This window comes from Vanessa atalanta, chromosome 19 (assembly GCF_905147765.1).
Source record: "Vanessa atalanta chromosome 19, ilVanAtal1.2, whole genome shotgun sequence".
NCBI classification, from domain to species: Eukaryota; Metazoa; Arthropoda; class Insecta; order Lepidoptera; family Nymphalidae; genus Vanessa; species Vanessa atalanta.
The window spans coordinates 10,167,528-10,184,560 of NC_061889.1; the positions used below are offsets into that span (position 1 = coordinate 10,167,528).

At 35.0% G+C, this 17,033-nt stretch overlaps 1 protein-coding gene across 1 annotated transcript; it reads left to right on the forward strand.

The window, feature by feature from the left end:
* Nucleotides 1–238: 238 nt before the first annotated feature.
* Nucleotides 239–16,491, forward strand: LOC125071592 (solute carrier organic anion transporter family member 1A6-like). Its single transcript, XM_047681914.1, has 12 exons — nt 239–245; nt 3,849–4,013; nt 4,553–4,723; nt 6,225–6,425; nt 6,909–7,100; nt 7,952–8,073; nt 8,555–8,650; nt 9,981–10,171; nt 10,596–10,709; nt 11,297–11,418; nt 15,675–15,815; nt 15,902–16,491. Exons 1-12 carry the CDS (start codon nt 239–241, stop codon nt 16,072–16,074), a joined length of 1,695 nt encoding a protein of 564 aa, XP_047537870.1. The 3' UTR covers nt 16,075–16,491.
* The last annotated feature ends 542 nt before the right edge of the window (nt 16,492–17,033 follow it).

Sequence of the window (17,033 nt, forward strand, 5' to 3'; positions counted from 1 at the left end):
GCCATAAAATTGACGTATTTTAATTAAACGCACGAGTGACATTTTTAAAAGACCTTTTAGTTTTGCTCTAATCATTTGGATTGATAAGATTATTGAATCGATAGTCAAGTACAAGTCAGTATTAACGGCTTCGCGGACGGCGGCGCGTGTACCGCCCAAAGTGCCAAAGTGCTTATAATAAATTATTCGTACCCAATGTGATATTATATATTAATGAATTAATTTACATAACTTAAACATGATGTGTAAGTATATATCTTTATTATTAATATGTAATCGAGAACTGTTTTGCCTTGAATTTGATTTTTCGAAGGATATTCAACTCATTTTTTTAGTCTGTATGTGCACTTGAATTTAATCCTCTGTTAATTTATGAAATATATTTAATTAATAAATTATACTAGTGGACTTTCGTTGGTTGAAATTTTAGCGTTTATTGTTAATAACAATAAGATAAGATACATTGACTTGTTTATTATTTTTTGAAAAACATTGGATATTAGGCTGAGCTGAACGATACCTTGTCACGATTACAATAAAAACCCTAAATGTCAAAAAGGCGTTACTAGTTTTTAACTTTTAAACGTTGATTTTTCATTTTATTAAATACGTATGCGTAAATCGCATGGTAGTGTGTGTGTATGTTTTTTTTTATTGATTTAATAAATTTAAATATTTTTATAATGCATTATTGAAAAGTAAAAATATTTCTGCAATCAAATCTATCTGTGCCAAATTTCTTAATCCTCTGTTCGCGTTATTTTCGGGTAAAAATTTTTGCTTCACGTATATACATATTAATACGCGATGGAGGTACCTACCTCGTTGGAGGAATACCTGCAGGTCTTGGATTCTGATTTCTAGCCGGACTAGTAAAAATATTGTATGTGTCGTGGAAAATAATATCTACGAATTTTAGATATTTAATTTAAAAAAAGGGATGGATTAAATTTGTGGGATATGTCATTGGGAATATTTCTTAATAATGCCGAAGAAGTTGAACTTCTCACGCGCGTACACGAACATTTTTTTTTCAGGCTTCATCAAAGACGAAGTTCTTTTATAGTTTAGTCTGACATCATAACTATTATCTCAGTCATTGCGTCTCTTCTTCCTTGAAAATACTTCATTGGTACAAATCGATGGCTTCTAAGTTGCTTCTATTCAAATTATAAACTAGTAACGCGTATAAAATGTATTTATTCATTTCTTTTTAAGCACAACTAGTGCCCAGGTGCAAGAAGTGTTCTGCTTATCACCCCTCCTTCCTAAAAATAATTTAAATAATCCAATTCCGATGATTTAAGACTTAATCAACACCGGCGAGGTACACTATAACGTGTAGTGTCCGATTTTTTCGCATCCCCCGCAACCTGAATTAAGACGGTCCGATTGTTACAATAATTAGCGGAATTTAGAAGTTTCATGTAGTAATCGTTAATTGTGATTATATTAGCTCAAAGATAACATATAATTAATAATTATACAATGATATCATTCGGTGATACGGTTATAGGGTGTTAAGAACGTTTAGACCGTATAATACCATTCACTGCATATTATACCATCAGATAATCAAACGCCAAACACCAACAGATCGTAATGTAGAGTTTCTAGTTTGAATGGTGATGAGCCAGATCTACAGACACAAGAGACATAACATCTTAGTTGCCAAGGTCGGTAGCGGAATTACGATGTAAGGAATGTTTATTACAGCACCAAAGTGTATGGGCAGTGATGTTACCTATATCAGGTTAAATAAAACTCAAACTCAAACTCAAATTCCTTTATTAAACATAGAAGCATTACACTTTCTTATTGATGGGGAAATTAAACACTACCATCGGTTCGGAAAAAGGAACACCCTGACCTGAGAAAAACCTCTTAAAAATTCTAAAAAAAATACGTACACAGTAATATGTACTAAAATTAAATAAAAATCAACCTTGATCATATTAAACGGTATCTTTATCAGTTGTTATTTGATTACTTTTATAATTAAATATAAAAAAAAAATAATTTTAGAAGAGGAGTCTTATCAATAAAAAAATTTAGATGATTATTATGCGAAGATAAATTAGCTGTTCGATGTGTGTGTTGATATAATTTACTATTAAAGTGTAATTTACAATGATAACAATTATTTACATAAAAAATATTCAAATTGATCATCTAAATATGTATATACAAATCGTAATTAAATAAAACTGGACTTATCTTAAGCGCGTGGTATCGCGACGAGAATGCTAAAAGTACTTCCGCGTTTAATCGCAAATCCGTTTTTGGTCGTTGTGGCGTTTCTCCGCAGAGAACACCCTATGCAGCAGGATATTATAATTATAATGCACAGTATTACCTCACTCTCATATTGTCATGGGACGTGGTTTTGGTCTAAATTGTCCAAGAAAACTCTATAATAACTTTTAATTAACCCAATAAGGGTTCAACCTCGGGTTTTATAACTATGAACTAGCTGTAAGATCAACGAGGCAGTCAACTATGAAGTTTTTTTACATTAGCAGCTTATAAATTTCCCATTGCTGGGCTAAGGCCTCCTCTCCCTTTGAGGAGAAGGTTTGGAGCATATTCCACCATACTGCTCCAATGCGAGTTGGTGGAATATACATGTGGCAGAATTTCGTTGAAATTGGACACATGCAGGTTCTCTCACGATGTTTTCCTTCACCACCGAGCACGAGATGAATTATAAACACAAATTAAGCACATGTAATTTTGCTGGTGCTTGCCTGGGTGTGAACCCGAAATCATCGGTAAGATGCACGCGTTCTAACCACTGGGCCATCTCGGCTCTTGAAGTACACAACATATCCCATTGTATTGTTAAAACCCCCATGTTTTCTATTAACGTAAGAATTATATTAAGTACTTAAATATATACAAATAGGAATTAAAAATACTGTTTAAATCAAGACCGTCGCATAGAGGCAAGAATGCTAACAAGTTATTGTCCTTAAATATTAATTACACTTAATACTAATTATTATTACAGAGCGCTTCGGCAAAGACTACTCTGACATAACGTTCTGGCGTACGGTCAAATCTATTAGATACTGAGTTTAATTTTAACTACATTTTTAATTATTATTTATAAATTGATAGCGACCTACCCCGCCTTCGCATGGTTCAGTAACGGTCTATATACAGGATTTTCTCAAGCTGCTCCTTGGGCACCCATGAAATTGGGGCCCTTTTGGTAGATATTTACTACCATGTACAAATAGTTTGCTTATAGCCAGGCCTTAAGTATAGTTTCAAATAAACGGTGCGGTAATTTTCGCAAATTTGTAGGAACCTGATTGGTTGTACAGTCTTATGGCCATAGTATATCTATTTGTTTCATGAGGAGCACGTCTATAGCTTTCTAATTTTAATATCGACTATCGTCACTAGCCTTTTGATAATTATTTTAGTTATTTCTTACAAATATGATAATTTCGAAAATATACATAGCAGTCAACGTGAGCACAAACGTGTGAAAGAAATTGTTGGTTCTTCGGGGCCCTCTCAGGAGGCCCGGGGCAAATGCATCGTGTGCCCTATGGTTAAGACGGTAATATCTATATACAACTTTAGATTGAAGAACAAAAAATTAAAAAAGAAATTGTATGCCTGTATTGTACATGTAAACCTTCCTCTTGAATCAATCTGTTCATTGATTAAAACCGCATTAAAATCCGGTACGCAGCTTAAAAGGTCTAGGCATATAAGCGGAAAGCGACTTTGTTTTATACGATGTAGAGATCATTAAATTAATCTCTGTCAGTATCTTAGTAATTTTAATATAATTTTACTATTTTTTACTGTTTGTTGTATTCCACCTATTTCAGTAATCACAAAAGGATGGTTCCTCCTGCGCAAGTATATCCTGACAATTCCGCGTTTCGACCTGTTCCTGCAAGGGGCGCTACTAATCGTAGTGTTTCTGGAGAGCAATGTCTACCTCCTTCTGAGGAGAAATGCGGGTACCGGGTACCTGTCCTCAATAAATGAAGGTATTTATTATTATTTGCATAAAAGTTACGATATTTATTAATAACCTGCGCCCCAAATCTACGAACAAATCGACAGTTCATCGCAAAGGAATCGAAAAGTAGTAGAACCTATTCTGCAAACGCAACAATCTAACTGATATGAATAGATATACTGGGCCCTCAGTTACGTTTAAGCTGTGGTTAATTTCTATAAGGAATAGTCGTAGTTGGATTAAAATAGAATCGGTGACATTTTATTTATTTTATTTAATAAGTACACTAACAATATACATATTAATTGATGGTTTACACAACATCCAAAAAAAGAAAATCAACTTCTGATATGTACATCGATTACAAGTGTAATTACAGTTATAATTTAGTAGAATTGGCCCCCCTGTATAGAACTCAGTAATTGTAACGCACGAGCAAACTTTGCGGAACAATTAAGCTCCTTTCATTACGTTTTCTTAGTTTTTACTAAAAATATTTTTGTCTTCCGAATGTAATATAAAGAACCATAATACCAGAAATAATGACCAAACAATTGAATTTTTCAGATTGGGTTAAATTGGGAGTTGGTGGTGCCGAGTTTTTTTTGGGTGCAATGGTGGCGTGGTATGGGCGAGGCATGAGACACTTTACGCTGTCGGCTTGGCTTGGAGCCACAGCCATTTCCGGACTGATAGTTTTAGCCTTCCCTTATCCTGAATCTGGGCGACCTTCGGTAGGTAAGAACGTATTTACAATAGAATTCTAAAAACACATTGCACATTGATTTTTAAGTCCTAGGAACTTGAAAGATATACATAGGTGTATCATATATTCTAACCAGCTGAATCTGCGGATTTACCCGCGCGAAATTTATGAAACATAAACTTCCAACTCCGTTTCACCCCCTTAGAGTAGAGTTTCGTAAAATCCGCATTTCTTAGCAGATGTCAAGACCCTATAAGGAACCTACCTGCCAAATTTCAAGTTTGTAGGTGTTATGGTTTCTGAGATTTCGTGATTGATCAGAGAGTGGTTTTTCGCTTTTATATAAATAGATTAGAAAACTCGAATCTTATTAAACGATAGCGGCTAAATGATAAAACCCTGAATAAACACTGATTTTTCTTATGTCAGAAGTAAATCTGTCACAAATGTATCCCTTATTACTTTAGTTACATTGACTACCTCGACCTTCAAACCGGAACACAATGCTAGAATATCTGATTAGTGGTTGGAACTCTGGATATAAAGTTAATCAATTGCGTAATAAAAAACGTGAAGCAAATATTATTTAATATTATCTGATCATAGCGAATAATTATCGTAATGTTAATTCTCGGTATCATTTTCTTCGTAATAGATAATTAGAATTAATCTTGTAATTATTAAAAAAAAACTCTGCCGGATACTCACACTTGTTCATCGATCATAGATAAAATAAGAATCTCTTCAATTACTTGACTACTTTAATTTTCATTATCTCATTAGTCCAATGGTCAATTTATACAAATGTAGATATGACGAGTTCGAATCGTAGCTAGGGTTTTACGATGGGCGATGTATGTATTTAGATTTTTTGGAAATGCTTTAAAACTGCAAGTAAACATTATTATTATTTTTTTTTGAATGACAAATGTAACACCGGTTAGTCACTGCCCATAGACAAAGAAATATTGACCATTCCATTACAAATACGCCACAAACCTTGGGAACAAAGATGTTATGGCCCTTGTTCCTGTAGTAACACTTACTGAGTGAGTCATGACTATAAAAATAAACGGAACATAGCAATATTATCTATTGCTATTTGGCAATAGAAAATATCATGGGTAGGTTAGCTAGTAGCCTACCTACCCAGACGGAATCCCGAAAAGCCTTACCATGATAATATATACCTAAATATTGATATATAAGGGTCGCTGGATTAAATAGGGACTGGATTAGAATCTGGTTATTTTAAGCCAGGACCTACACCACAATACTAATAATAATAATTCTACGTGTTTAATTTAAAATAAAGGTAAATATGTGTTACTTATTTAAGATGAAATTCTGCCATATATCCACCAAACCGCAGTGAGCTTAGTGAATGAATTTTTAAGCCTTATCTATAACAGAAAATTATGCCTTTACCCATGTAGGACATTTTTGGACGGTGTTATACTGGATGCTGTATATATCTTCCCTGTTGCGAGGATAATAAATTAGTAATTTGAGTTATGTGTTTCTTTGACTCAGAACTTTGCGGAGGTGGTGTGATCTCCGCATACTCCGAACATCACCTGAAAAATCAATCCCCTGAAGATAGCTTTCTGGTTCCAAGGACCGTGGTCCTCATTATCACAGCAGTTCTTTGTGCACTCACAAAGATCAGCGTGTGGGCGCACGGGATCACGTATTTGGATGACCACGAACCGGAGAGTGGACCATATTTTTATGGTGAGGAGTTTATTTACTATTACACTTGAACATATAAATTATACATACGATGTTGGTATATTTCATAATAAATTTTCGCACTGAAAAGTTTCATTAGAAGAAAAAATTGCCAAAAATTCTATTATGGTACTTGAATAGGTGACTAATCTTCTTCGTTTCCTTTCTATTACTCATGCGGAGCAACATTTCTGCATCGATTAGGACACCGCGGACACTAATGTCGCCTTCAAAATGAGTATAGTCCTCAAATGTTTATTCTCCATAGTGAGGTAGAAATTTCCACTGTGACCTCTGTGGACGATAAACTCTTCAAGTTATAGGGATTTGGGAAGCTGAGTCATCTATTGCAGGAGGGCAAGATATTATTCCTTTAACTTCAAATCACCAAGAGGATAAATTAATATTTATTTTATTCAATTTATTGAGTATTAATTTGTTTTACTATGAGGCCAATGTACCTGAATAATCATTTTAAAATTTTAGGTATTCTAATATCAATTCGCCTGTCACTCGGTCTGAGTGGTCAGAATTGGTTGAGGAGTGGTTCAGTGAGAGAGGATTGGTGGGAGGCACATGTGTCCCTCTCGATGCTGACTCTCATGTTCTGTATCCTGTTCACTCTCTTCCCGAGGAAAATGGAGGGGTACAAGGAGTTCGAACCAATTGAATACAACTGTAAGTTATTGTCTACGTTACGTTAGCCCGTATTTGGATAAATCTCGTGAATCTCGTGAAACCAAAAACATGACCTATTTTGAAAAAAAGGATTAACGAATAATTATGATGTCATGCTAGCTAATATCTGCAAAAGACTATTGCAGACGGCGACACACTTTAATGTATTAATAAAATACTTATAAAAATCACAATATTACCATAAGCGGCATTATCCGTATATTTCATGAGGCACTATCTTCCTTAAACTAAACACTAACTTTAAAATATAAAGAATATGTAAGCTTAATTCTTTGATACCCTGCTGACTAGTTTCGGTTACGACGGCAATTCTAAATGGAATATATTTAACTGCGCACAGCATATTGTAGTGCTGAAGTGTGTTCGCTAACACGGTATTATATTCGTTACTGTCATAAGCCGATCAGACGACGATCCGACACGACCGTTGAGGTTTCAAGTTTCAGACGCCGTACCAATTGCTTTACGTACTTTCCGAGACATGAACTTCCAGAGTCCAGGCTGCTAGTTTATTTATTTTTTGTGTTACAGAATCCAAATAACTTTTAATCGGCCTGACCTGGGTTAGAACCAAGGACCACAGGGTTTGTGGCCTTATATCTAGTTACTATACCAACAAGGTAAACTCATCAGATGCTTGGAAGCTTACTCTTCCGGACACGGAAGAGTAAGCACTTCCAAATTTAGGCCTACTAAAATTTCTTGTAAGAAAACCCCAATATTTTTTTTTTGGTCAGTGTTTAAACTTATGACCATGGAATCTGCTGTTCTGTAGGCCAGCCGCAAAACCAAAGAGGCGGTCAGTTTTATAATTATATTTACTTTTCCAGGTATACTAAAACCGATTGGTCGCATGCTTCGCAATAAACCGTTGATGCTGCAGACGGTGGCGCTGTCGCTTCTCAACACGGCACTCTTCGGTTACGTCAACTTCGACACTGCCACTATACAGGTCCGCTAAATCATAATGTAAAGTTCTTAATTATATATAAATAAGAATGATAAATACGCTACAAATAATCACCGCGTGGAATAGTGCCGAGAATGCTTGCAGCCTTTTTCCGTTGAAATGCAATTCTGATCCTCTGGATAAAAAATTAACCGCAGCAATAAGATAAATATATAATATATAATAATAATAATTCTTATTTTAAATAAAGTAACAGCCCGTACATGTCAAACGATTGGGCAAAAACCAAAAGCCTCCTCTTTTCTTAGGTTATTGATTCGACCTTATTACGTGACGCTGCTCAAGACTCTTGACTTATAATATCGCCCTGCACGTGACATGTTACTTCACCTTTGTTACTTATTCGTAATTGTGATAAATACATCCAAACAGGACGTGTGAGTGAAGCACTGATTTTCGGTGAAAAACTACGTGTTCTTTGCACACAATTTGAAAGTACTATACAGCTCTTTTCTAATTTCAGTCGAAGTTCCACGTAGAAACTCTGCGTCAAGATCCGCGCACGGCGCGCACTATAATGGACATCTTCCGTTCTCTAGTTATCATTTTCTTCGTCTCGGTAAGGATTCACACGTAACTAGCTGAACCAACACGGCTTGGCTTGTGTAGAATGCAATCTGTGGTCAAAATGCTTTAAGAACTTGTATAAAAACCTTTTTTAAACCCTTAAAGGGGAAAAAATATCTTATGCCTGTCCTTGGGCTTCGAGTTTGCGTCGGGCCATAATCGTCTTCAAAGTCCATATATTTAGCCATGAGAGCATAACAGACAAAATACAGACAGACAAATTGACTCTTGCTGTTATAATTTTAGTATAGATTATCGTTGGAATAAAAGCTGACTCCCTGAGGTAGTTTACATTACATTAGCCTGTAAATTTCCCACTGCTGGGCTAAGGCGTCCTCTCCCTTTGAGGAGAAGGTTTGTAGCATATTTCCCGCTGCTCCAATGTGTCCGTGTTGGTTGAATACACATGTGGCAGAATTTCGTTGAAATTAGACACATGCAGGTTTCCTCACGATGTATTCCTTTACCGCCGAGCACGAGAAGAATTATAAACACAAATTAAGCACATGAAAATTCAGTGATGATTGAACTGGGCTTGAACCCGCTATCATCGGTTAAGATGCACGCGTTCTAGCCACTGGGCCATCTCGGCCAGGTAGGTAAAGGTACTGAAAGGTTGTTTAAATTAAATGTATATACGTAATTAGTAATTCCATTTGCTTTGAAGTAGGACTTTGTATAAGCTCATCTGGGTAGACAACACCCACTCATTATGAGTAGTTCGAACTTCCATCGGTCGCAACGCATAACGCATTGCCGTCTCATCGAATTATGAGAATAAAGAAATAAAAAGTTCTTTTGTGTTTCCGTTCATACATGTCTGCGCAATTGGTTCTCTGAATGGACATCATAACCAAAATCAGACAAAATAACATCATCAAATTTCACGTACAAGCTTTTGTTTAAACTCGCCTCTTATTATGTTTGGATTCAATTTTGTAAATTTTAATATATAAATATAAATATATTGGTCAACATCACATACGTTACTCCGATCCCAATGTAAGTAGCTAAAGCACTTGGGTTATGGAAAATCAGAAGTAACGACGGTTCCACAAACACCCAGACCCGAGACAACATAGAAAACTAATGGACTTTTTCTACATTGGCTCGGCCGGGAATCGAACCCGGGACCTCAGAATGGCGTACCCATGAAAACCGGTGTACACACTACTCGACCACGGAGGTCGTCAATTTTAAACAAGTTCCTCAAATCTAATCGTATTAGTTGACATTTCGCACGCATTTGTGGTTCTCATGATATTTAATTCGTTTTAGAACATGGATTCAATAAAAGCCATGTTTGTATATCTTCTGTTTAGATATTTCGTATGCGGTTTTCCGGGCGCCGCAGTGATGGTGTTAAATCAAACACTGCCTCTAAAGTTGGTGGTATTACCTGTGTTTTGGTGACTGCCTTCTTCGCTGTACTCGCTGGCCTCAGCTGCGGCACCGGGGACATCGCTGGCTTCAACGGGGAGTACTTGCAGCCAGGCTGCAGTGTTGGATGCGAGTATGTACTGAGTATATCAGAATCGTATCCTCTAATTTAAAAACGTTACCGCTATTTGATATCAGCGAACGAAGATTTCCAATTATGTGCTTTATCACGGTGATATTAGACATCAAATTCTACGATTATGTTACCATAATATAAAATTTTCAACAATTTTGTATATAATTAAGGAATATTACCCTTTTTTGGTATCTAGGAATCAAGGTCCAATAGTGAGAATACGTGAATCTTACCTATTTCTAGGCGAAATCGCTTTCTGGTTCAAATGTTTAACACTTATTTATTTCGTTTATGTTTATTAATTATCACATGCTTGATGAAGGAAACGATTGTGAGATGGTGAAAGCGGAACATGTGCGTCTCTATACTATATGTGTATGTGTTGACTTCTGAATATATACTAGAATTGTTTTTTTTTTAGATGTAAATCGGAGACTTACGGGTTCAGCCCGGTGTGTATATTAAATACTTCGACGACGTACTTCTCTCCGTGCCACGCGGGATGCAGGGAATATGAAGACCTTAATGGATTTTTGTAAGTTTATTAGAAAGAAAAGCTGTAAGACATCCAACTGCCTCAACACCGATTATGGCTCAACATAGGAGAAATCAATTTTGTTATGGTTTGAAGTAAAAACAGTCACAAGGTACATAACGCTTTAATTCCAGAGGTTAGCGGCGCATTGCCGATGTACGGGATGGCTAATATTTCTTATGTTCCAATATCTATGGACAGTTACCATAGTGTTTCAAATTTGCCAGTGCAGACCAATATTAAAAAAAAAAACTTCAAAAAAAAGGTTCTAAAGGTTGTACATAGTTGATAGTTGATATTAAAACAATCGCCTGAGTCTTTATTTATTTATAGATAATTGTGAGCTGTCGTTACCATAAAAATGAATCTGGAAAGTTTCTTTTGCCAATTTAGCCGTGCAGACTAAGTGCATCTACCAATTCAGCACGTAAAGATCACAACAACAAAAACTTTGCCAAGTAAAGCGAGGAAAGCGGCCTGCTGCATTCTACCAAATCTTTCCATGTAGTTAACTGTTACAAATAAATGGTATAAGATTATGTTTATGTTATCAGTGTATAATCTAACAAACGCTAATAATTCCAAAGATTGTTCGACAATTGCGCTTGCGGCCCACAAAGAGCGGTTCGCGGAAGCTGCACCTTACCTTCGTGCTGGCTCGTCTACAACATCTATCTGGTCTTCTTCACGCTAGTGCTCGCTGCAACGGGTGAGTTCTGCCTTTTTTTAAGTCAAATATGACAACTGGATTTGAGGTACGGTAATAAGGTACCACAATTCAGACAGACACAACAATTAAGGTACAGACTTGGAAGTCTGAAGAAGCTACTGGCCAAAGGTTGTCATTAAATAATATTGGCAATTGTAAATAATTAACATTATACAATTATTCATTATAGATTGTAGATTTTATGGACATGGATCAATTTACAAGTTGTACGTAATTATAGTACCTCTAATCAAAACTATAATACTGGTTCCAGTTTCAAATAGGAGTCAGTCTAGTCTCGTAGGGTTGTATTATTACTGGCACAAGGGATATAACATCTTAAAGTCGCCACGTTTTGTTATGATGATATCAAAATCAAAAAATCCAAATCAAAATATACTTTACTCAAGTAGGCCTTTACAAGCACTTTTGAATCATTTAACAAACTATTTAAAGTAAAGCTACCACCGGTTCCGAATGTACCTTGATTCTACCGAGAAGAACTGGCAAGAAACTCAGTACTTACTCTTTTTCAACACCTAAAAATACAGTCATGTTAGTTATATGTATGTTATTTCTCCTGCCTGGAAGTCAACAAGCATTAACTCCACGCTTTTTTATCATCAATATAATCTTGTATCGAATAATATGCTTTCATTACTAATGTATTTTTTACAAACGACTTGAATCTATGAAACGGCAAAGTTAAAAATGTCTGCGGATTTTTATTAAAGAAGCGGATACCTTGCCCCAAGAATGATTTATTGACTTTGCGGAGTCGGAAACTTGGCGTTCTAAGCTTATCCTTACTACTTGTGCACATACAATGATTATCACTGATTTTATCAAAGTAATCAATTCTACTGTGAATATACATAATATTGTTGTAAATATATTGTGACGCCACAGTAAGTATTCCTACTTTGTTAAAAACTCTAGCTCCAAGATTTTAAATAGACCGGATTGCTCTCTTTTGTAAAATAAAAACAGATTCAATATCTGCAGCATTACCCGAAAGTAATATGCCATATGACATAATACTGTGAAAATAACCAAAATATACTAGACGAGCGGTATCAATATCAGTTAGTTGTCTAACTTTTCTAACCGCGTATGCTGCGGAGCTGAGTTTTCCTGTCAGGGATGATAAATGAGGACTCCACTCAAGTTTGGAATCCAATGCTATTCCCAAAAAAAACCGTAGTATCGGCTACATCATGGCGGCCACCATATAAACATATATTATAATTTTGCTTTCTAACATTGGGTAGGGTAAAAACTATACTTATTTTTTTTTTGAGTATTCAAAACTAAATTATTCACTGTAAACCAATCGTGTATCTGTGATACACCGTGCACCGTTCACATCGTAATAGTCAGTCTTTTTCCTGTTTACGTTAAAATCAGTGAAGTATCGTCAGCAAACAACACTATATCACAAATACCATTAACATAAAAAGGAAGATCATTTATATATACTAGAAATAGAAAGGGACCCAAAATTATTGTAGTATTTGAGCTTATACAGGAGCGTCTCGTGTTCTACACAATCAAATGCTTTAGTCAAATCACAGATTACTCCAATAGCATTCTGTGATTTTTCCCAAGCATCGTAAATATGTTTAAGAAGTGTTATTCCCGCATCAGTTGTCGAGCGACCTCTTGTAAAACCGAATTGCTCACTACAAAAAATAGTATTTGTACCGAAATGGATGAGAAGTTGATTTAACATATTTTTTATATTCCTTGAATTATTTTCTTTTATGTTATTGTAAATTTGGTCAACATTTAATTTAAATTCAACGCCTTATTTATAAAAAAAATAGATCACACTCTCGAGTTTCGTATACTTATCAAAGCCGTCCGGTGCATTTTTCCTCTCCAATAGGCTAGTTGACAAAATTTGGAAATTAGTTTAAAACTATAGCTTACAAGCTTAGCTTATAGCATCTATTTTAACCCAAAATAAACTATATTAAGAAAAATACGTTTTTTAAGTTAGTATTTTGAGTTTTAAGAAATGAACTTGAAATTGACCGCGAAAAAGACCAAGATTGTCATGGCGTCTTGAATGACGTGACGTCACACCTCGCGAAACAGCCGTGTTTGTGTATGACAGTCAATTGTGTTTTTTAATAAATAATGAATTCCTCGTTTTATAAATACTGTATAGTGCCCCAGTGTAAAAGTACAACGATAAAAACGCCAGACAAATTATTCATATACGTTCCAAACAATAAAGAAATGCGAAGAAAGTGGTTAAAAATGGCAAGGAGGCAAGATGCTCTCACTTTATCAACTAATTCCACAATTTATTTCTGTGAAGATCATTTCAATGTAAGTATTAAATACTACTTTATATATCTATTTATAAATGTATAGTAAAAGAAATGAATTTAGCAAATATAATATACCAAACATAACCTATAAAATGTTAGGACTAGAATAGGATTTTATGATTTGTTTGAGTTAAAAAATTTTTTTTTTTTTAAATTTATTTTATATGTATTAATTCATACTCTTCTTATTTTTTTAGTTGCCAAATGATATGACGAATTATACAGAGTATCATATTATGGGTAAAGTCTCTCAAGTGCGCATGAAACTAGGTTGTATACCAACGAAATTCGAATGCCAAGAAGATAGAAGGAAACGGACGGGTAGCTATAAGGAACGACCATATATGTTGAAAAAACAAAGGATGTCAATAATCGCTGAGTGTTTGAAAGAACCAGAACCAAGTAGTACACCCAGTTCATCTGTCCAGGATACTTCTAATACAAGTTCAGGTAGGTAACAAACAAAAGATACGGATTGTAGTTTGAAATAAGTATGCAGCTATTATTATCATTATGATGAATATTTTTTATTTTCCAGATTTAAAAATTGTTGGAGAGAATGTACCTGAAACTTTATGTGAACTAACAGCAAATAAATCAGTTCAAGCATTAATAACAAACAAATTCAGAAATAAAGCTGTCCAGACTACAATTAAATCAATAGAAAAGGCACTATCACCATTGAAACCACCAAAAATATCTACCTCTACATCCCCGTTCAAATGGGAAACCATTATAAATTCAAGCCCTTCTATGTCCGGTCCCAGCAAAACTACAAGAAATATGTCTAATGAAGTAGAACAGTCAGATAGTGATATTTCTTTACATGTACTATCTACATCTACCACCAGTTGTTCCGTACCGCCTGTGCATTCTTTGAAAGTCAAATCCAGTACAGTCAGAAGACTGACTGTAGTGAATTTATTGAAGAAGACAAAAAGGTAGAAGCAAAAGAGACCATATTTATTGTGATTAAAAAACTTGAGAAAAGGCTTCAACTGTACATTGGTGTTCCAAGCAAATGTTACTATTTGATTGATATAATAAAAGATGAAGTCGATATTCCCAAACATCATTTATTGTTTTGTTTAAATAAAATAAGATTGGATAGTTCGTTTAATCAATTGTCAGATGATTATGCCATGACTCCATCATATTTATGCAAGATGTTTTCAAAAAATATACCATTAATAGCTAGTGTTGTGAGGCCTTTTATTGTAACCCTAGATAATGTAATGATTAAAAAACTTTACCCACGGCATTCAGGCACGAATATAATAATTTTAGTTGCATTATAGACTGCCTTGAAATAGAGAAAGAAAAACCATTTAAAGCAATAAATCAAACATTAACGTGGTCAGATTATAAAAAAGCCAACATTATAAAATATTTAATATCCTGTACACCAAATAGTAAACTACTAGTTAACTATATTTCTCTGGGATTTGGAGGCAGGACGACTGACACTTGTTTAGTTGAATCCTGTGACATTGTCCAAACATTAAAAAGTAGTATGTTGGTTATGGCAGACAGGGGTTTCAAACATTTAGAACAATATCTTAAAAAAGCTGGTATAAGAGCACCTAGTGTCGAAACAGGTGTAAGGATGAATAAAACTGAAGCAAAACTAACTAAACAAATAGCTAGCCTAAGGATACATACAGAGCGAGTTATTCGGCGTTTACGTGAATTTCGTATGCTTAAACCATATGCATGTATTAATTTCAACTTTGTAAAAATACTTGATGACAATAATCACAGCATGTGCCTTAATTAATATACAAGATTCATTAATAAAAATCAAGACTTTTTTAGTTTCTGCACTACAATAATAATTGTTCTTGTTAGATCCCGTGTTGTGATTAACTGCCGTGAATAAAACAAATCAGGTTGAATTATTAATTTTTATAATTTCAGCGGCGTCGTTCCTCATGCAAGGCATGGCGATTCTCCGCGCCGTGCCGCGCCGCGACAAGCCCATCGCCATCGGAGTCAGCTTCGCCATAGTCGGCGCCTTGTCGCATGTGCTTGGACATTTTCTGTACATGGTGATCGGCTGTGAGTATTGCATGCATACATATAGATATAGACATTATTCCAAAATATCAGAAGATAATTCCATTAATTCATTTGTTCTGTTACAGACCTGACGTGTACCTACGAAAGAGATAGCATATGTCTGTTCCATGACTTTTCAATCTGGTCCGTCGGAGCGGTTAGTGCTGTACTCGCAATAACCTCGGGTATCGTCAGCATAGTTGCCAGTAGATATCGACCAACTCCTGAACTTCTCATCACTAGTCATGAATATAGCTGATAGTTATTTAGTACATAAAATATTAGTATTAGCAGAATAGGTTACTGTAGCACGGGTGTACTGACTGACAGAAGGATTGTTTATGATAAAGCTACAGCCACACCTGTGTAATCAAGTCGGGTAAGTTTATCCTAGTTAACAACTTCATTCTTCTACATATTTGAATGAATTGGGGATCGTTAGAATCCTTGCATCATCCTGAGTGATATTTAGGAAAATCGTGTTTTTGTTAATTATTATCATATTAATAAAATGTTTTATTTAAAAAGTTCTACTACTCGCACAGGAATGGTTGTAGGTTAAAAAGAGATTCTGTGTCATATTTATATTGTTTAAATAGATCATTTCAATTATTGAGATGTTTATAACGTTAATATCGTCTTTGTAATACTCTTATAGTACGGGAGGCAGGATTAAAAATTATAGTATTATTTAGCATAAATTATTTAGCAAGGTATTCATTATAAATAAATATTGGACATCACATACATTACTCTGATCCCAATGTAAGTAGCTAAAGCACTTGTCTTATGGAAATCAGAAGCAATGACGGTACCACAAACACCTAGACCCAAAACAAACATAGAAAACTAATGAACTTTTTCTACATCAACCCGGCTTTAACCTTCTACATGAAAACCGGTGTACACACTAGCACGGAGGTCGTCATAAAATGACTTCATAAGTATAAAGTAACTGACACCACTGTCTTCGTTGGTTAAAGCAGCTAATTACTATTTTTTTTTATAATTACGTAATGTTATGACATCAAGTGTGTTAATTATGGACCGATGTGGTCCTAAGCCTAAGTAATGTTTATGCTTAAAATAACTATGACTAAGTTTCTTGCAGCTGTCTCCCGGACTATTACCAATAAATATCGCATTCTTTTATATCTGGGTCAGTTATATATTTTTTAATTTATTGCCTTGTGCGTTTTACTTTATTAAATTATTAAG